This window comes from Podarcis pityusensis, assembly GCF_964106645.2.
Source record: "Podarcis pityusensis genome assembly, chromosome: 16".
In the NCBI taxonomy this organism is placed as follows: domain Eukaryota; kingdom Metazoa; phylum Chordata; class Lepidosauria; order Squamata; family Lacertidae; genus Podarcis; species Podarcis pityusensis.
The window spans coordinates 10,388,404-10,409,034 of record NC_138041.1 but is presented as its reverse complement, the minus strand read 5'-3'; the positions used below and the strand labels follow the sequence as shown (position 1 = coordinate 10,409,034).

General features: G+C 46.9%; 1 protein-coding gene across 3 annotated transcripts; it reads right to left on the bottom strand.

Annotated features, from left to right (window-relative positions):
- DAP3 (death associated protein 3) lies at positions 1-20,515 on the bottom strand. 3 transcript variants are annotated; one of them, XM_080984758.1, is made up of 15 exons: positions 20,388-20,515; positions 17,674-17,702; positions 17,598-17,640; positions 15,434-15,483; positions 14,367-14,489; positions 9,541-9,642; positions 9,158-9,266; positions 8,214-8,306; positions 6,595-6,725; positions 4,620-4,700; positions 3,467-3,625; positions 3,270-3,329; positions 1,682-1,771; positions 1,064-1,181; positions 1-181 (listed from the first exon to the last, which is right to left on the bottom strand). In XM_080984758.1, the coding sequence occupies exons 4-15, from the start codon at positions 15,473-15,475 to the stop codon at positions 96-98; spliced, it is 1,194 nt and encodes a 397-aa protein (XP_080840884.1). In that variant the 5' UTR covers positions 15,476-15,483; positions 17,598-17,640; positions 17,674-17,702; positions 20,388-20,515; the 3' UTR covers positions 1-95. The 3 variants fall into 3 exon arrangements, with proteins under 3 accessions (XP_080840884.1, XP_080840885.1, XP_080840883.1); XM_080984759.1 differs by having other exon boundaries at positions 20,383-20,503; XM_080984757.1 differs by having other exon boundaries at positions 17,598-17,702; positions 20,383-20,515.
- Between the last annotated feature and the right edge of the window lie 116 nt (positions 20,516-20,631).

Genomic DNA, 20,631 nt, shown 5'->3' with positions numbered 1-20,631 from the left:
TGGCTTTCTGTTTGGTTTTTTATTGAACAGGAAGGAGTTCCTTGCGCTGTGACGCCAATGTTTTTGGGATGGGGGCGGGGAGGAGGGACACAATGTCACAAGAAGGAGCTGATTTGGTCAAGCAGTCCAGGGTTCTGCCCACTGAGAAAGCGAAGCTCCTTGCGGCCTTCATCTGTGCTGGCTGGTGCGGCAGTGTAAAGAGAGTTTGATTTCAAAGGCAAAAGAAGAAGGGGGGGGGGGATGGAGAGAATTTATGTCAGAATGGTTGCAGCTTGTTATGTACACACAACCAAGAAAGCAGGACATGCAGAAGCTACACTTCCAGTTCTGTTGCCTCATCTCCTCCCCCCTGCCCCATTATCTAGTTAGAACAATCTCTCCCCCCCCCCCAATGAGGGAAACATTCCCTTCATGGCCTAGGACCCTCGTACCTACGGGACCGCCTCTCCTGGTAAGCCCCATGGAGACCCTCAAGGTCCATAAATAGCAACACCCTAGTGGTCCCGGGCCCTAAGGAAGTTAGATTAGCTTCAACCAGAGCCAGGGCCTTTTCAACACTGGCTCCAGCCTGGTGAAACGCTCTGCCTCATGAGACCAGGGCCCTGCAGGATCTGATTTCTTTCCGCAGGGCCTGTAAGACAGAGTTGTTCCGCCTGGCCTTTGGCTTGGAGCCACTTTGTTTCCCTCCCCCTCTTTCTTTTTTCTTTTCCTTTCTCCCCCTGCGATGAGGCTACATTTTAATATTTTAATGTTTCAATATTTTAATGTTGTATTTTAATTTTGTTTTTAAGTTGTATTCATTCAACTTATTTTTATTATTGCTTGTTAGCCACCCTGAGCCCGGCCTTGGCTGGGGAGGGCAGGGTATAAATAAAAAAATATTATTATTATTATTCTCTGCAACCTTTCGGGATCCGCATGCTGGTGGCAGGTTGGACCAGAGGCAAAGGTGGGCAGAACAAGGAATGTAAATTGCACCTCTGCCAAAATATTCAGGATAGTTTCCATACAACCTGCTCTCTATCCTCCCATACTTCACTTAGCTCTCCCTTCCGTGACTCACCTTTTTCATGCTGAAGCCACTTGCGCTCCAGGTAGTACTGGTAGCAGCTCTCAAACTCCCGGTCATTGTAGTTGAGAACATGGATGGGGATGAAGGGGTCCAGGACATCAAAACCCTCCTGGGGTGGGGGCAAAAGGGGCAGAGGAAGAAGAGCAAATGGTTAATCATATGAGATCTGACAGTTCTGTTTCCCTCCGCTTATCCAAGAGTCTTGGGGGCATGGCGGGGTGGTGAGTTTGGGGAGAATCCCTTCAAATCAAAATGAGGCAGAATACAGAATTGAATAGCAATAAAAGGTCCTAAGCATGGGATTGGGGGGGGGGGACATGTGGGCATTCAGATGCTGCTGGACTTCAGCTCCCATCATCCCTGACAGTTGGCCATACTGGCAGAGGCTCATGGGAGGTGGAGTCCAACAGCACCTGGAGGGCTCCGCAGGGTCTTCATCCCTGTTCTAGACGCTGTACGGAACGTAAAAAGCACTACAGCTTCTGCTTTGAAGCTGTAGATCAGGGATAAGGAACCTGTGCCGCTCCAGATGTGGCTGGACTCCATCTCCCATCAGCCCCCACCAGCATGGCCAACTCAGAACTGGCAGCATCCCAGGGCCAGACTCACCTTTCCTAGCAATTCTTGGGGCCTGTAAGCTTTGCGGGGTTGGAACAGAGCGCCTGTCTGGCTGAGGGTTGTCACGATGGCTCCACCAGTCTTTATAAAAAAGAAACCACACAAAGAGAAAAAAACAGCACATCAGAAGAGGCAATCCTGTTCTCCTCTGGGGAGGGGAGAGACTTTCTGTTAGCCATCAGGCAATGGCCTCCACCTCCCTTGCCCCACCCTCCAGCCCAAGGAGCCTTCATGAGGGAGCTGTTTCCAGAGGAAGAACTGTGAGGGGAGAGAGACTCTGTTTGCCATCATGAGCTGGTTGGTTTCACCTGTGCTGCTCCACCTCCAGCCCTAGGAGCCTTCAGAACAGAGTTACAGGCATTATTTGCATGTGTCTTTTAATGAACTAAGTAAAGTGGAAGATTTCGAGTCATGGGGAGAGTGTATGAATACAACAGTGCTTAGTTTATTTTTTGGCTGCTAGTTTATTAATGTTGTTAATGTCGTTTTACACATTATAAATGCGCAACTGTCAACTTTTCCCTTTTCTTGCGAGGAATCCTATTCGGAATAAGGGAATGTCCCTTTAAAAAAGGGGAAAGTTGACAGCTATGTATAAATGCTCCAGTACTTGGTGAACCCTATATGCCTTTTGTTGCCATTTTGCTGTTTAGCTTATTTTTTCAGTTGTTAATAGTGTTTTTTATAGGTTATAATTGTTCTACCGATGATCTGTTAATTATTCTGTATGACTTATGTTGTGTTTGTGATTGTTCTTGCTATTCATCGTTTGTAAACTTCTTTGCGATTCATGTGAACGAAAAGTGGCATAGAAATGTGATAAGAGATCAATCAAACTAACCACCTACCCATGCAAAGTATTCCTTCTGGGAAAGTTTCCTTTATCCATCAACGGCTGCATGGAGGCAAGGATCCCACTGTGGGTTACTCAGCTTGGTGACAGAAGCAGGGTTGGAGATGTGGAACGTGTGTGACCCTCTAGATCAGGGACGGGGAACCTGTGGCCCTCCAGATGTTGCTGGACTACAGCTCCCATCATCCCTGACTGATGGCTGTGCTGCCTGGGGATGATGGGAACTGTAGTTCAAGAATCTTGTTGAGATGCAACTCCCATATACGTGGTTATTGGCCATACATATCCAACTTACGTTGGATGGATTTCCTCTAAGCACCAGTGACACTATGTTCAACGCCATAAAACCAGCCCCAAGCGTTCACACAGAGCTGCTTGTCAACTGGAATTGTCTGTGACAACAAAATGACTTGTAAGTGGATATGTGGTAGGCAAGCAATGGGCAAGAGGCAGTGCTCTGTATCTCCAGACATCTGCCTGGCCCTAGTGACCACTACCCTACTTCCATAACCAGCTCCTAACCCGGGGGTAGACAACGGCACAAATCTGGTTAGTGAGCTGGAGGTTCCCCATGCCTGGCTTAAGCAAACCATGGTTTAGCATTACATGCAAACCACAGCCCTGCCTATATAGCTTGGCTGGTCTGGGACCATCTCCCAAACAGCTTTATCAAGTCATTGGATTTCTACTGGGAAAAGAAAGGAACTCCAGCCTCTTCCTCCTCACCCAGTCATTAGTCACCATCTTCTTCAGGTTGTGGACCAGCGTCAGCTCCTCTGGGGAGACCTAAGGGCAAAACAGAGAATTGGACAGAAAACCCAAGAGTACCTTTCAGCTTTCCCCTTTCCCCCCATGTTTTAGGAGACAGGCTATGAGGCAGCCTCCCCCACCCCTGCCGCTCCTCCACAGCTTAGATGTCATACATTGCTCTTGTCTTGTTTCTTCAGCGTTGTGCTTCCCCAAAGGGCGTTGACCCCATCCACCGCCACTAGCAGCCTGAAGGACCCTTCTGGGCATTGCTGCTTCAGCTCTTTGAAGACCACTCCTACTACGTCGCTGGAGATTTTCACCCGAGTTAAACCCTAAAAAGTGGGGAGGGAGAGAAAGAGATGTGAGATCCTGGGGGTTGCAGCCCCATCCTGTTCATTTATTTCACTTTTTTCCTCCTCCAGGGAGCTCAGTGTGGCATACATGGTTCTCCCCCTCCTCATTTAATCTCCACAACAACCCTGTGAAATACGGTAAGTAAAGCTGAGAGGCAGCCCATCATGATAACAACAACAACAATAATATTTATACCCCACCCATCTGGCTGGGTTTCCCAAGCCACTCTGGGCGGCTTCCAACAAAAGATTAAAAATACATGAAAACATCAGTCATTAAAAACCTCCCTAAACAGGGCTGCCTTTGGATGTCTTCTAAACGTCAGATATTTGTTAATTTCCTTGATGGGAGTGCGTTCCACAGGGCGGGTGCCACTACCAAGAAGGCCCTCTGCCTGGTTCCCTGTAACTTCGCTTCTCGCAGTGACTTCTGACTTGAGTGAGGATTTGAACCTTGATCTCCCAGGCCCTAGTCGGACACTCTATGCCACACTGCCTAGCAGCTGTGACTGCCATACCCATCCGCCCCCAGTTCTCCCCCCTCTGCAGCTTCCTTGCTCACAGACAACGGACTAGATTGGGTGTGAGACGGGAACCTCTCTCAGCCTGAGGGCTGCATTCCCTTCTGGGGACAGGTGTGTGGGGTCAGAGGCAAAAGTGGGTGGAGCCAGGAATGTTAATTTTGCACAGTAGCTTCATTTCCACACATCCCTCCCTATACTCCATTGGGGCACTGGGGAACCTCAAGGATGTATTCCAGGCAGGCAAAAGCGCTTGAGGAGGGGGCAAAGCCTGGAGGGGTGTGGCCTGGAGAGAGCAGGTGTGGCCAGATGCAGATGCCTGGAAGGCCCTCATTTGGCTCCTGGGGGCCGAAGGTTTCCCCACCCTTGTTATTAAACCATGCTTCCTCCCCACACCCTAGCCCCACTGTCCAACTCCCCAGCGATCTAGGGCAGAGTGTCCGTTTCCTCACCTGCTCCACCACTTCTATTAGGGGCCGGCCTTCCTCGGTGCTGTCTCGTTTGCCCCACATATACTTCTGCTGCGTTTTGATCTGCAGTGTGCAAAGGTGACACAGGTTAAGAAGGGAATGTTGCTCCCACGAGAGGCAGCAACGGTAGCCACTAAATTGGATGGCTTTAAAAAAGGATTAGACAAATTCACAGAGGATAGTCAATAATAATAATAATAATAATAATAATAATAATTTATTATTTATACCCCAGCCACTCTGGGCGGCTTCCAATTGAGTGTTAAAAACAATACAGCATTAAGTATTAAAAACTTCCCTAAACAGGGCTGCCTTCAGATGTCTTTTAAAGATAGGATAGGTGCTTATTTCCTTCACATCTGATGGGAAGGCGTTCCACAAGGCAGGTGCCACTACCGAGAAGGCCCTGTGCCAGGTTGCCTGCAATTTTGCTTCTTGCAGTGAGGGAACCGCCAGAAGGCCCTCGGTGCTGGACCTCAGCGTCCGTTAATAATAATACACCTAAAGTGTCAAAAGCCAGGGTAAAGAGGTGTTTTTAGCGTTCATGGGAAGCTATACAATGAAGGTGCCACTGTATAATAAGGTTCTCAATGGCTACTAGTCCTCATGGCTATGTTCCACTTGTAGTGCTGTGCCTTTGAATACCAGCTGCTGGGAATCCCAAGTGGAGAGAGTTGCTGTTGCAATGGGTACCTACCTGCAGACTTCCCACTGGGGCATCTGGTTATCTGCTGTGAGAACAGGATGCCGGACTGGATGGGCCTTTAGCCAGATCCAGCAGGATTAGACAAATTCATGGAGGGTAAGGCTATTGTGGCTACAAGCCAATAAACCTTAACACTTCCTGGGGTTACCCTGAGATTCTGCTTGCTCAGATTAAAGAGCTGCCTTTGCAAGCTGCGGTTGTCTGGTTCAAGATTCTCGCTCAGATTGTCTTCACTGCCATGACAAATAGTGAAACTCGATAGGCTACGTACAGTGGTACCTGGGGTTACAAATGCTTTGGGTTACAAACACTTCGGGTTACAAACTCCGCTAACCCAAGCAGTACCTCGGGTTGCGAACTTTGCCCCAGGATGAGAACAGAAATTGTGCACCAAGGCATGGTGGCAGCAGGAGGCCCCATTAGCGAAAGCGCGCCTCAGGTTAAGAACAGTTCCGGGTTAAGAACGGACCTCTGGAACAAATTAAGTTCATAACCTGAGGTCCCACTGTACTCATATCCGCCAGATAATAATAATAATAATAATAATAATAATAATAATAATAATAATAATTTATTATTTGTACCCCACCCATCTGGCTGGGTTTCCCCAGCCACTCTGGGCGGCTTCCAACAAAGATGAAAAATACACTAAAATGTCACATATTAAAAACTTCCCTGAACAGGGCTGCCTTCAGATGTCTTCTGAATGTCAGGTAGTTGTTTATCGCTTTGACATCTGGTGGGAGGGCGTTCCACAGGGCGGGCGCTACTACCGAGAAGGCCCTCTGCCTGGTTCCCTGTAACTTGGCCTCTCACAGTGAGGGAACCGCCAGAAGGCCCTCGGAGCTGGACCTCAGTGTCCGGGCAGAACGATGGGGGTGGAGACGCTCCTTCAGATATACTGGACCGAGGCCATTTAACAAGGAATAACAAGGAAAGGACTATATCCTGTTTGAACACCCACTATATTGTGACAAAAGATAAGAACTTTTTTTCTAGGACAGGCATGCAAGTGGGCAGGATCCTGACTCCTGCCCAGCACATGCAGACGGAGGCTTTTGCGTGTGGGTAAGAAAGAGATCTTTTATTCAGCCAAGTAATGGTACAGGCTTGGCTGCAGACACAGAGTGCAGGAGCCACAATACAGGAGCTCAGGAGTTTATCAAGACATTCAGAACTGGACAGAAGCAACAACCTAGCCAACCCCTAAGTACGTCCCTGCCGACCGCACCAGCCATCATTGCCACTGACCTCTTTCAATAGGCGCTCGTTGGTGATTTTGAAGTTCTTCAGCCAAGTCGTGGCTTCCAGAGGCTGGTCAAGGCGCTCCTTGTTGTAGGAAGAGGGCAGCAGTTCTTTGCAATTCTTTACCCAGAGGTGAGCTGTAGCGTGAAGAGGAAGAGGCAGGGCCATGGGCAGCAAGCGTGTGCTATGCTCATTTTACAGTCTGAACAACAGCACTGGTTTCACAGCTTCAGCCAGGAACCTTAAGGCAGGGATGGGGGAACCTGTGGCCCCTTCAGGGGTAACACTGGACTACAACTCCCATCACCCTTGATCATTGGCCATGTTGGTTGGGGCTGATGGGAGATGGAGACCAACAACAGTGTGAGGATCAGAGGCTCCCCATTCCTGTTTCATTTTTATTTTTAAATTTCATTTCATTTCATTTAGACATAAGAAATACAACAGTTACATAAAATGAGAGTCAGAATAAAACAGCAGTACATGCTCAAATAAATGCCTCTGAATATACTGACAAAGTTGAGTCAAAGAATATACATCATAATTAATTACAGATGTGAAATGAACTATAATAATAATAATAACGACGTATATACTTAGATTGTTGTTCATTATTTTCCTTCAGTGACCATTTATTTTATGGGGCTTTATAGGAATTTATAGGGAGAAAAGGGAAAATTAAAATATATGCTTCATTCACACCAAATTGTGCTATAAACCATGGGTACTGTTCTGCCATATGCCTCATTATTCATATAATTAATAATGTTACACCAAATTGTGTTTCTTTTGATTTTTCTGCCAACAATGCAGTTTGCCAAATTGCACCATATACCATTGATCCATGGTAAATAATTGCAATGGTTTCCATGTCCTGGGAATGGTTCTTCTTGCAGCGGCTAACAGATGAGTTATGACGCATCCCTATTTTTTATACCACTTTAACTGCATCTAATAAATGCTCCTTAATGGGTTGGGATATGTGTGTCAGACAGGGGTGGAAAGGCAGGAAGTCTCTCCCAGCCCTTACTGGAGATGCCGGGGATTGAACCTGCGACCTCTGGCGTGCAAAGCAGATGCTCTGCCCCTGAGCTATGGCCCTCCCCGTCAAGATAAAGTAACAGTCCAGTCCTCATGGTTCTGAGTGAAGGGCTGATTTAACAAGGAAGCTGCGTTCTGCCACTGGGTCCATCTAGCTCAGCATTACATGCACTGACTGGCAGCAGCTCTCCAGGGTTCCAGGCAGGGGATACTCCCAACCCCACCTGGAGATGCCACCAGTGACTTAACCTGGGACATTCAGCATGCAAAGCAGTTGTTTCCCCACTGAGCAGCAGCTCTTCCCCTTACAATCTGAACCAAAAAGCCCCCTTTCAAAATATTTATACGCTGCCATTTGTGCCTCACAGCAGGCCCTCCCTGGCAACCTGTGACAAAAGGACAACGTTAAGAACACTCATTAGAAAAGCGTGGGGTTGGAATCGAGGCAGCGGGGATGGAGAGAGGCACTGGGAAACACACAAATGCTAAGTGTGATGCAGCTTCAACGATGCTTGTTAGAGACTCTGGCTGAAGGCCAGGATACAGACCGGCAGGCACAAAGAAGAAGACCCCTTGGTCCTTACCATCTGGAATGTGCAGGATGAGCCAGTCCTGCCTCGCACAGTAATGGATGGCGTGGCAGAGGGCCATGGTCTTCCCCGTGGTCTTTTCGCCGTCTTCAAATAAAAGCTGCTAAGGAGAACATGTGTATCCATGCACCCGCCCTAATACCCCCCACTGCTTTGTGACTCAAGTAAGAATTAAGGGTTGCCCTGTTGGGCAATGAACGACCGAAGGTACAAACAGCAAAACAAACACAAGTCGAGAAGGAATTTTGCCTTTAAAAACAACAACAGGGTGGGGTATCACAGGCCCAAGGGTCAAATGCAGCCCTCCAGGTGTCTCTGTCTGGCCTGTGGGATTCTCCTCAGACCACACCCCCTCCACCTAGGCCACACTCCTCACAAGCCCCGCTTCCCACTGTCCTTTGAACGTTTATGCATGGCAAAATGTCTGCGAATTCTGATCACACTTCTTTGCTTTGCCAGGACGGAAGGTAAAGGGGTTTGAGAGGGTACGTAGAAAGCAGGCTACAGTACGTAGGTAAAATTTACATTTGTTGCTCCGCCCACTACAAGCATGCGGCTCCTGGAAGGTTGTCCAGGCAGGAATGCGGCCCCTGGGATGAAAAGCTTCACGCTCCTAATTCTTAGGGAAGTTTCTAGTCCTCATGAATGAAGGTGGAGACTGGGTAAATGTGCAAAGGAGACACAAAGCGAGGGAGATTAGGGTCCAAATCCTTGGCTGCGCCTTTCCCCAAATGCCTAGGTCTCCCCTTTGCCAACCAAGGCCGCTTGAGCCTCTTTTCCCTGACGGTCTTCTCATCCCTGTTTTCTCTTGCTTAAATGAATTGATCAGGCACTCTGCTCACACTCTGTTTCATGAGGACAAGAACTTGCCTGTTACCAGAATGCTTAACTGCAGGGTGGTCTCAGGAGAACGAGTGCTGCCCTGATTCATAGGATACAGATGACATATCGAATGGCTGGATGAGCAAAGTTGGTTCGTTTTAAGCAGCTGAGGAGTTCGAGAGCGGGTTCCCTCACCATGAAACAGGCCTCGCCAAAGGTTTTAATCTGTCGTGAACAAAACAACAACAACAAGGAAGCAGTGAGATGCCTCACTGTGTTTTTGTATTTTGTTGGAAGCTGCCCAGAGTGGCTGGGGCAACGGGTGGAGTACAAGTAAGAAAATTATTTATTATTATTGCTGAGACAGAGAAGAGCTGCGTACAGCCTCATTCAAGGCAGAGAAAGAGGACTTTAATTCAGACGGGGACCCAATATTTTTGTCCCATCCCGCCTTGCAGCTCTCCCCTCCACTTTTAGGCCTGCAAGGAAGACACATAACCTGTAACTTGAAGCGTGCTGGGAGTCCGTGAGGAAACACCTTCTTCACCTCCTGGAGGGGGAGCGTGTAATATTGTCCCACGTGCTCTTCCGCGTGATTGGCCTGCAGTGTTGGGAGGGTGGGGGGAAGCACACACAATGCATCAAACAACCAAGTGCAACTGTAGCTCTGTGGGTACAGCACCTGCTTTGCATGCTGAAGGTGCCAGGTTCAATCAAAGGCATCTTCTGGGAGGGATGGGAAAGATTCCCTCCTGCGTGAATTTTTGGGACAGCTGCTGCCAGGCAAGGTAGACGATTATGATTATCCCTCAGTAGAAGGCAGCTCCCTGTGTTCCCATGACCCTGCTCTTTCTCTGGCCCACTTTGGAGGGTGACAGAAGCTCCCAGGTGCAACTACCAGCTTCTCCCCTGACTGAAACCCCAGAAAGCCCTTGCCAGTCACTGTGTAGACCAGGGGTCAGCAACCTTTTTCAGCCATGGGCCGGTTCACTGTCCCTCAGACTTTGTGGGGGGCCGGACTGTATTTTGAAAAATATATAAAAATGAACCAATTCCTATGCCCCACAAATAACCCAGAGATGCATTTTAAATAGAAGGACACATTCTACTCATGTAAAAACATTCTGATTCCTGGATCATCCGCAGGCTGGATTGAGAAGGCAATTGGGCCGGATCCGGGCCCTTAGGTTGCCTACCCCTGGTATAGACAATCTTGAGCTAAAGGAGCTAAGGCTCCAACACGGTCTGATGGCAGCTTCCTGTGGAAGTGACTGGGGGTTGGCATGTCAAGATGCCAACACATGGGAACGGCTTCTTTGCTGGATTTTGAACAGCAGGTGCTCCAAATCGGTGGGTGGGGAAGCTTTTTCGGCACCAGGGCCACATTTCTTCGTGTTTCACCTGGCCCATTTGCAGAGGCAGAGGAAAAAGCTTGGTCCCAGGCCTCAAAGATTCCAAAAAAAGCTGAGCCCCAAGTCAGAAAAGCTATGACCGCTTATATCTCACTTTGCAAACATTGTGAAATTTCTTTTTGCTTCTGCTCATAGTGGGGGTGGCGCCACAGTTACTGTATGCAGCACGGTACAGTATAAATAGCTAAATGGAGCCTCCAGGTCCAGGGGATGGGATTGAATAAGAGAAAAGAGCTGTTGCCTTTCGAGTTCTGATACTGGGATTCCCAAAAGCCATCAAGGATGGGGAACCCGAAGTCCAGGGGCCCTCTAAGATTCTCAAGACACTCCGGGCACACTTCACATAGGCCCTGTTTGTACCCTCTTTTGGTGTTCTTGCCTGGCTGGAATGTGTCCTTATACCCTGAACATGCCTCTTCCATGCTTGGCTAGAGGAGTGTGTGTCTCTCTGTGTGTGTAGAAACCAGCCCGCTGTACAACAGTAATAAAATAAATAAATCACACCCATTGCTCCACCCACTTTTGCCTCTGGCCCCACCTACCATTGGAATGTGGCCCCCAGAAAGTTGCCCAGAAGGGAATATGGCCCCTGGGCTGGAACAAAAAGGGCTCCCCCATCCCTGTTTTAAATGAAAGCCTGAAGATTCTCCAAAGGCGAAATTCCATAGGGAATACCCACATGCAAAACACCACGCCAAAGCAGAATTCCCCAAGTTCTTCCGAACCTTGCAGTTTAAGCAATCAGGTGCTGAACTGGGAATGCAGATGGGTGGTGGGCGGGAAGGACGGCAGGAGGTGTTGGAGGAAGGTGACATTCTTGAGTCTGCTTTCAGCTTCTGCTGCCTGAGCCCAGATTGTATATGTTGCCGTTGAACAAATAAGCCCAGAGGCCAGTTGCCTGGCAACAGCCACCCAGACTTGAGAGGGCAAAGGCAATCCCTTTGCCATCTGGGCATTTTCGGCACTGATGCTTGGCGGTGGGGGGGGGGACTGTCACGTGGCGGGGTCCGCCTGCCTGTTGCCGTTTCCATGGAGACCCCAGAAGAATCGGCAGTCAAAAGGCTCCCAGCGGGCACAGTAAAGCACCTCCGGAGGCCGATTTACCCAAACAATTTTTTGTGCCGTTGGCAGGGGGCGGGAAAGGAGAAACCGAGGCAGGTTTGAGCTTGTGAAAAAGGAAGGAGCCCCCACCAGCAGCCTCCTGAGTTATTTTACTTGAAATTTTTGTTTAAATGTTGATTGGTCTCTTTTTTTTGCTGTTGCTGCTGCAATGACACAAGCGATAGCCTCTTATGTTGGGCATTTGTCTGTGCCCAACACACAGCCCACCGTTCCTTTTCATCTGCATTAAAAAACAAAACCCAACAGTACAGCTTAGCAGCTGCAATGCTAGCACAGCTATGTCTGCTATCGAACGCTGATGATGATTAGCTTTCTTATGCACCCTTCGACACATGGCCCCAGGGAATAATAATAATAATAATAATAATAATAATAATAGCTTTTTTACCCACTCTTCACCTAAAAGTCACAGGGAAGAAGAGTAACAACAGCTTGCTTATGCACCCTTCCCAGGGTGGGTTACAGCAATGCAAAAATACTATCTTAAAAATCAGTTAAAACGATTTACATCAGAAAATTAGGGCAGGTGTTAAATATGTACATATAAGTTGTCAAAGGCTAGGGTGAAGAGGTGCGACTTCAGCATATGAAGTGGTGTTTTGTATAGAGAGGTATCATATTTGTGCCCAACACTGATCAATCAGGTGGGGATTCTTAGCTGACATTCAAAGTTGCCTTATAAGAAGACTTGCAAAGCAGAATTATATGCAGTCAATCGATCGGTTGACAATGATGGTTAACAAATGGGAATCCTTTCAATCCTAGGCAAACATTATTTCACAGCAAATGATATATTACATAGTAATTAAAACTGGAGTTCATTATTATTGCAATAACAACATGCAGGGTGAGCTCTAGCACAGGAATGGAGAGTCTGCAGCCCTCAGGATGCCCTTTGACTCCAACTCCCATCAGTCCCATCCAGCATGGAGAACGGCTGGGAATGATGGGAGCTGTAGTCCAACAACATCTGGAAGTCCTGACAGGCTCCCCTTCCCTGCTCTAGAACAGACTTCCCCAAACTCGGCCCTCCAGATGTTTTTTCAGAATACAGTTCCCAGCATCCCTGACCACTGGTCCCACTAGCTAGGGATCATGGGAGTTGTAGGTCAAAAACGTCTGGAGGGCCGAGGTTCCAAAATCCCAAGAGTTTCAAGGCTGGGGAAGTGCTGAGCAGCGCCCCCAACGTCACTGTCTTTCTCTATGAATATCTAATGAACATATATGAACATCTGCTTAGATCACCAGTGGCTCTCCATGAAGTCAAGCAGAGAAGGGTCTTTCTCATTAGCCATTTAACCATCCCTGCCCAGCAACTGTGCTCCTCTTGGATTTAGCACTGCCATGGGCCCCAGGAATGTGCTTAACTTGCACTGGAATCTGGCCTTTTAGTGCTGCAGGCCCAGCCCTCTGGAATAACTGACCAAAGCAAAATCAGACAGGTGTCTAATGTCATGATGCTTAGGCGTCTACTGAAGATATATTTTTATTCAAGGCGGCTTCCCTTGATGCATGGCCTAGTCACTTATGGAACATTGATCACAAAATTGTAGATATGGATTTCCTGGGTTTTTAGAGTTTTAGATGAATGATTTGGGGCTGTGAGTTTTATCCTACTTTCATCTTGTACTCCACTTAAATGGCCTCTGCCCATGATTTATAAATCTGCTAAATAAATCTAAGAATAATAGATTGACCAGAGATGCCAGGGACTGAACCTGGGACTTTCTCCAATCCAAAGAAGATGCTCTGTTGCCAGTCAGTGTAAACAACACTGAGCTAGAGAGCCGAATGGTCTGATTTACTATAAGACAGCTTCCTTTGTTCTGAATTTACCAGAGTACAAAAGCATTTTAAAGGTAAAGGTAAAGGTAAGGGGACCCCTGACCATTAGGTCCAGTCATGACCGACTCTGGGGTTGCGGGGCTCATCTCGCTTTATTGGCTGAAAGAGCCGGCGTACAGCTTCCAGGTCATGTGGCCAGCATGACTAAGCTGCTTCTGGCAAACCAGAGCAGCGCACGGAAACGCCGTTTACCTTCCCGCTGGAGCGGTACCTATTTATCTACTTGCACTTTGAGGTGCTTTCGAACTGCTAAGTTGGCAGGAGCAGGGACCGAGCAACGGGAGCTTATCCCATCACGGGGATTCAAACCGCCAACCTTCTGATCGGCAAGTCCTAGGCTCTGTGGTTTAACCCACAGCGCCACCCGCGTCCCTTACAAAAGCATTTTACTAGTCTGCTAAAAGGCGAGTAGCCTGCATTTCTATGCTCACTGCAGAGGAGGGTCTTCAGTAAGCTAAAAAATAAAAGCATTCTATGAAGCGGGTGCGAAGAAAGATGCAAAGTTCTGTTGCTTCTCTGCCATCCCACTCACCCACCAGCATAGAGTTCCTTGTCACCTGCAGCCACCAGGCAAGTTATTAAACACAAGGCTGGGCTAGAAGCACAAAGCAACATACTGAGTCAGACCATTGGTCTATGTAGCTCAGCAATGTCTACACTGATTGGCAGTAGCTTTCCAAGGTTTCAGACAGGGGATAATTCCCAGGCCTGCCTGGAGATGCTGGGAATTGAACCTGGCAACTTCTGCATGCAAAGCAGATGCTCTACCACTGAGCTACAAACCTTTCCCAGGTTGTACTTGATCCTTCAAGCAGTATGGTCCTGCCTGTCTCACCAAGTTCACATGCATCACCAAGACCACCACTACTCTCATTCTGTCTGCAGCCACCTTAAGACAGCTGCTTAGAACTCTCATATTTCTACCACCTTCCCGACAACAACTTACCGGGTCATTCTCGCTGGTGCGGAAGATTGCTCTGGGCTTTTCTGGTGCAAAGTGGGGATCCTGGATAGCAGCAGTGCTTTGCCAGTTCCTGGCACCGGCTTGTAAAAAGCAGTCATGTTCCAGCTAGGGAAAGAAAGAGCACCGTATATATGGCAAAACTTTGTAGTCTCCTCCGGCAGAGGATGACAGCCTCCAAGAGAGTGGCTTCTTAATCTGAAGAGTATTTGAGGCCACTTTTGTTGTGGAGGGATCTGCTGGACCTGTCTTTTATTTGTATAGATGTGTGGGGGGGTTTTTTAGGTTCTGATTTATTCCTTGTTTATCAGCCGATTGGTGGTGACAGCAAGCGGTGCAGAGATTGGGTGCGCTCAGGAGTTCCTGATTGGAACTTTAGAACGCACTCCTGATTCTTTCCTTTGAAGTTGGGTTACCTGATTTGAGGGGATTAACAACCAGGCATGTTTGCCCACTGGCCAAAATGGCCTGGGGGTGGGGCAGCTCAACATTATATACAGGTGGTATATAAATAAGATTAAGGAGGGCTTTCTCCTCATAGTCCCTGACTTACTCAGAAACCTTTGGTGAAGGACTCTTATTAAACTGAGAGATGTCAGGAACTGAAGCTGGGACCTTTTCCATGGAGACCAGGAAACCCTGCAGGTGAACAATGTAGCTAAGGCATAATGAATAGCAACCTCAGCTAAGACTCACCAAATACGAGCTAGGAAGTCATGCCACACATGGGAGGAGAAGCAGCCCTTGCCCAAGATCCGCTGCCAGCAAAGGCTGAGAGCCTTCCAAAGGCAACCTAAGCAGCCATAGGGTGAAACTGAGGCTGCCAAAGCCCATAAGGTGGAGCTGTTTCCACAGAATCTCCAGTCTTCTATTAGCTATTTGAATTGTGCAGAAACGCATTAGGTCAGGAAAGTGAGATTTCCTGTTTTTCCAGATGGGAGGAAAGAAAGGCTAAAAGAACTGCAGAAATTTGGTTCAGTTCCAGCTAGATATATATCCCAGGAGCTACATTTGTGCTGCCCTGACAGAAGGGGATGTGTGGGTGGGCTCACCTTGTATCCCCGACAAACGAGTCTCTTCAGATTCCTCAGCATTATTGCCCCTGGCAGTGAAAAACAGCAGAGCTTATTCGGAACAGAAAGCTGTTATGCATTTCTTAAAGTACTTGCATCTTAACTTTCTGAAAATTCAAGGTAGCTCTCTAAGAACATCCATTAAGAGCACATAACTGCCTTGCTGAAGTGGACCAAAGGCCTATTTTTCTTTCCAATAGAAGGCAGGCAATGGCAAACCAATGTGGTGCCCTGACCACTGTCCATGCTGGCTGGGACTGATGGGAGTTGTAGTATTTTAAAAGTGTGAATGTCAGCCTGCAATATTCTTTGTTGTTCTACCTGGTGTTAAGTTTAGTAACTATTCCACATCCTTTTAGGGCAGGGATGAGGAGTCTGTGGTCCTTCGGATCATGTTGGACTCCAGCTGCCATCAGTGCTAGCCAGCAGGGCCAAGGGTTAGAGATGATGGGAATGGAAGTCCAACAACAACTGGAGGGCCACAGGTTCCACATTCCTGTTTTAGAGAATACAAATTTTTGTCTTCCAGGCAAGAAAAAACAAATAGCAAGGTGAATGCATCCTAACCAAGAATTCTTGAGGTCATTGCAGAAACATAAAACTGAATAAATAAGGCATTCTCAGTACAGTGGTGCCCCGCAAGACGAATGCCTCGCAAGACGAAAAACTCGCTAGACAAAAGGGTTTTGCGGTTTTTGAGCTGCTTCGCAAGACGAATTTCCCTATGGGCTTGCTTTTCAAGACGAAAACGTCTTGCAAGTTTGTTTCCTTTTTCGTAAAACCGTTAAAACCCAAGGTGCATAGCTTGAAGAGGTGCAGTTGCGACTTGACTTCGAGGAGCAACTCATAGTACGCGGTGTGGTAGCCTTTTTTGAGGTTTTTGAAGACTTTGCTGATTTTTGAAGCTTTTCCAAAACTTCTTTTGCAGCCATTTGGTAAGTTAAACTTTTAAAACATTTTTTGGGGTTTTTGGATTTTGGGTTGGATGTTTGGAATTCAAGGACTTGGTGTTGGGGAGGGGTTTGCAAGAATCTGGAAGCTTGTGTGGTTTTTTTCTGCATTTTTATGATTTTTTGTGACCATTGGGCCACTCTGCTGTTTTTAAAAAAAATTCTGGGTTTGAATTTCTGTGTGGTAGGTGGCTGGGGGAACAGTTGAGGAGGGGTTTGCAAGAATCTGGAAGCTTGTGTGGTTTTTTTCTGAATTTTTATGATTTTCTGTGACCATTGGGCCACTCTGCTGTTTTTTTAAAAAAAATCTGGATTTGAAATTCTGTGTGGTGGGTGGCTGGGGGAACAGTTGAGGAGGGGGTTCTTCAGCAAGAAGCAAAGAGTGGAAGAGGAACCTTCTTCGAGTTGTCCCCCAGAGTCTTGGAAAATGTACTGTACACTTTGTTGATTTTTAAATGTTTTTCTGTCATGTTTAGAAACTTAATTTATTGTTCCTTCAATTTTTGAAATGCTCTTTACAGTATGTGTGACTTTAAAGAGCACTTAATAAACTCTTGTTGTACCAAATTTGGCTTTGTTTGGACTTTTTTTGACCATAGGAACGCATTAATTAAATTTCAATGCATTCCTATGGGATTTCGTGCTTTGCAAGACGAAAAATTCGCTAGACGAAAAAACTCGCGGAACGAATTAATTTCATCTTGTGAGGCACCACTGTAAAAATATGGAAATGGAAATCTTCTTCGTATACAATAATTTATTTCATAAAATTTATATACAGCTTGATTGTAAAAAAAGAAAACCTTAAATCTTCTTAGGGGATAATTCCCATTGAACTTAATTGAACTTGTGTAGGACTGAATTGCTTGAGATGTTATTTCATTTTTTTTTTTAAAGCTAGCAGCCATCACCACATCTCATGCAATGTGTTCCATTAGTTAATTATACGTCCCACAAGCTTCTTGGTGTAGATGGAGTTTTTAGTTTGTTAGTTAGTAGCCCACAAAGTGAGCAAGAAGTAAACCAAAGCATTTTTGGAGATACCCAAGTCATACTTGCAAGCAGACCCAATGAAATTAATCAACAGGCAAGTCCATTGGTTTAAATGGGTCTACTCTATGTGCAACTAACACAGGATATCAGAATTTGCTTCTGAGATAAGCCAAATTGTAATGGATAGCTTCAATACCAACCTTCCAATGAGCAGCAGAGTCTGAAAAAGCTTTCATTGACTCTATCTGTAAATGGAGGATATGGGTTATGATTGCTTTGGTATAGCTTTCTCTTCAGGACTCTTCCTGTGTTGGAAAACAACAACAAAAATAATTAGTTGGACACAAGGTCAGATTTCCCAAAAGTATATTTGACCATATGCAGCACACATACTCCCCAACCAATACAGGAAAACAATACAGGTTTGTCACTTTGAACAGGAATGCTATGAAGCTTAATTCCTCGCAGTTTGACTTTGTAAAGTGGGTTCATGCTTATGGACATTTTATCCTACAAATCAATTGGTTTTTGAGAAGCTACAGGTCTCGACTTTAATAATCCCAGCATTTAGTAGGGCAGCGGCACGTAATGCTTCCTGATGAAACTCAGAGGTTAGCCAAGTGATGGAGAATCTGTAGGTCTCCATGTTTGCTTGCTTATTAAATTTCATCCAAGGATGACAAGGTGGTTTACAGTCTAGAAACAGGTAACCTCCCATCCATCTGGTCTAGGGAACCCACCCACTCTCCCCATCACAACAACCCCACGGAGGTAGGTTGGTCCACGAGAGAGCAACTAGCCTAAGGTCACCCACAGGGAGTCTCAAGGGCTTCTTTGTTTGGATGTGCATGAAGAAAGAAAGGAAATTATGTGCTAAGCAGGAGAAGAAGGAAAAAGCTTCTCAGTCCTGCTCCCTTGCCTCAGAGGACTTCAGTGGGAACTGTTGCCTGGCAACTGTTAACTGTCAGCAAGGGAAGACTTGCCCCCATCACAGGCCTATAGAGGACATAGTGGGAGCATAGACGCTCAAGATGTTACAGAGCTTTCCATACTTTTCATGGTGGTGACACACTTTTTGGACATGCATCATTTCGTGACACAGTAATTAAGTTTTACTAGCAAACCGTAGGTTAAACTAACACATTTGCAGCCCCCGGTGGAGGGCGGGGAGCATTTGCACGACACACCTACACACTGCAGCCAACACACTAACGTGTCGCAACACAGTTTGGAAAGGTCTGTGTTAACTGTGGATGAGAGTCAGAGGTAAAACAAGTGTTCTGAGCCCTTGGTTGGCAGTTCTATCACAGGCAGAAGGGTGTTCCTCATTGTAAAGCCTACGCATGAATACATGGTTCTTCTGAATGCCCTCCTTTCCAGAAAAAGGTGTAGTTCTTCTCTTGGAGGCAGCCATTTGAAGCTAGTCTGGTCTTCTATAGAGTGGCAATGCCACTGTTGAGTGTTTTCAGCTCACAGTCAATGGTGGCCATCTTCTGTGAGTCATTGACCTGCAACAGGTTGGTGGATAAGCCAGGACATATGGTCCTGATGTCCCACCTTGCTAGGTGCAAGAGGATTTGTTTATTTTCTTTTTTGCCTGGTGCAGAAGTTCAGTCTGCTTGTTGAATGATACTCTGAGCTCCAAGCACCCATTGAGGCAGGCAGACAGTGGCAGGTCAGCACTTTATTGACTGGTGGTTGCCCAGCTTAAGGCAGGCAGTTGCTGACTAGTGGGTCACAATGATCTCTTGCACTGTCAAAGGCAACCTGTAGTGTTTGTATTTTACACCGATCAGGCTGAGCTTATAAATTGTAAGTGAGTTCTCCAGGGTGCAAGCCTGAGTAGTGTGTATGGAGATCCTGGATTGCTCAGACAAGACCCCTCACTCGGCTTCGCTGATGTGGTCTTTTGGCACCAGCTTGGCTGCAGGAGTTTCAGGAATGCGGCATGCAAAACACCATTACCATCCAACCACAAACACCATCCAACCACCTTAGGGACTCCACTAGTTCCCGCCCAACTCCCTTCTTCAGAGAACCCCTAATGGGCTCTGCTTCCTAGTAGGCAGAAGCCAGAGAGCAGCACCAAAAAGGAAGCGGAGGGGTAAATGCTACCTGAATGATGGTGGCAACGTAAGACCACCAATCCATATCTATTCCCAATATTAGACATTGGGTTGAATAAAACTAAGTTATACTCGGAAAAGGCCCATCAAAAATTAATGGACCTATGATAGCCATGTCCATTAATTTCAGCAGGTTTACTCAGATACAATACACTAACCCAATTTCGTTAAAATAAATTAAAAACATTTAAAAATGTCCAGTAGCACCTTAGAGATCAACTAAGTTTGTTCTGGGTATAAGCTTTCGTGTGCATGCACACTTCTTCAGATACACCACAAACGTGCATGCGCACAAAAGCTTATACCCAGAACAAACTTAGTTGGTTTCTAAGGTGCTACTGGACATTTTTTAATTTTTTCCCACTGCATCAGACCAACATAGCTACCTACCTAAACCAGTTTTGGTTGTTAGATTATTGTATGTTGTGAAATGAATGAGACTCAGTGTGATGGAGTAGTTGAAGTGCTGGACTAGGACCTAGACGACCAGTTAAAATCCCCTCCTCCTCACCTCCTGGGCCAGTCATTGCCTCCCAGCCTTACCTACCTCACAGGTTTGTTATGGGGATGAAGTGTGAAGAGGAACTATAAACACTACCTTGAGCTCTTTTGAGGAAAAGGTGGGATATAAATGCAATAATTAAATAACAGCAAAATAACACTCCGTTTTGGAACCCTCCCTGGGCTATGAAGCGGGATAACAGCCTTGTAAATAAACGTGAAGAGAAGCGACTCCGGATTAGAGAAATTGGAAAAAATTAAGGAAACCGGGGGTGGGGAGAGAAGCCGATCTCCCCAGAAGAGTACGCAGCTGGCAACTTTATCACCACAGACGAGAGAACCTCAGAAATGAACCCACCTCACCTCAACACGTTATAGACTTTTTCCCTCCACGGGCGCCGCCATGTTTATATATCTCTCACCGCACATATACGCCTGCGCGAAGGCTCGAGACTCAGCTCCCTAACGTACGAGTGCCCTGAAGGGACACACTTCCTCCAGAAAGCAGGCCGACTAAACCCGCGCGCGTATTGCCAGTCCGGCGTGCCGTTGTGATTGGCAAGCCCGGGGCGGGGAAAGAGTGAGGGAGTCACGCGTCGCATAGGCC

Bases quoted from the DNA above. Each gene is read 5' to 3' on its own strand.
- DAP3 (XM_080984757.1), bottom strand. From the start codon at position 15,475: ATGCTGAGGAATCTGAAGAGACTCGTTTGTCGGGGATACAAG. The intron at 9,643-14,366 runs GTAAGTTGTTGT...CCAACACTGCAG, and splicing joins GCACCAGCGAGAATGACCCG to GCCAATCACGCGGAAGAGCA. The intron at 3,330-3,466 runs GTATGACATCTA...TTTTGCCCTTAG, and splicing joins AGAAACAAGACAAGAGCAAT to GTCTCCCCAGAGGAGCTGAC.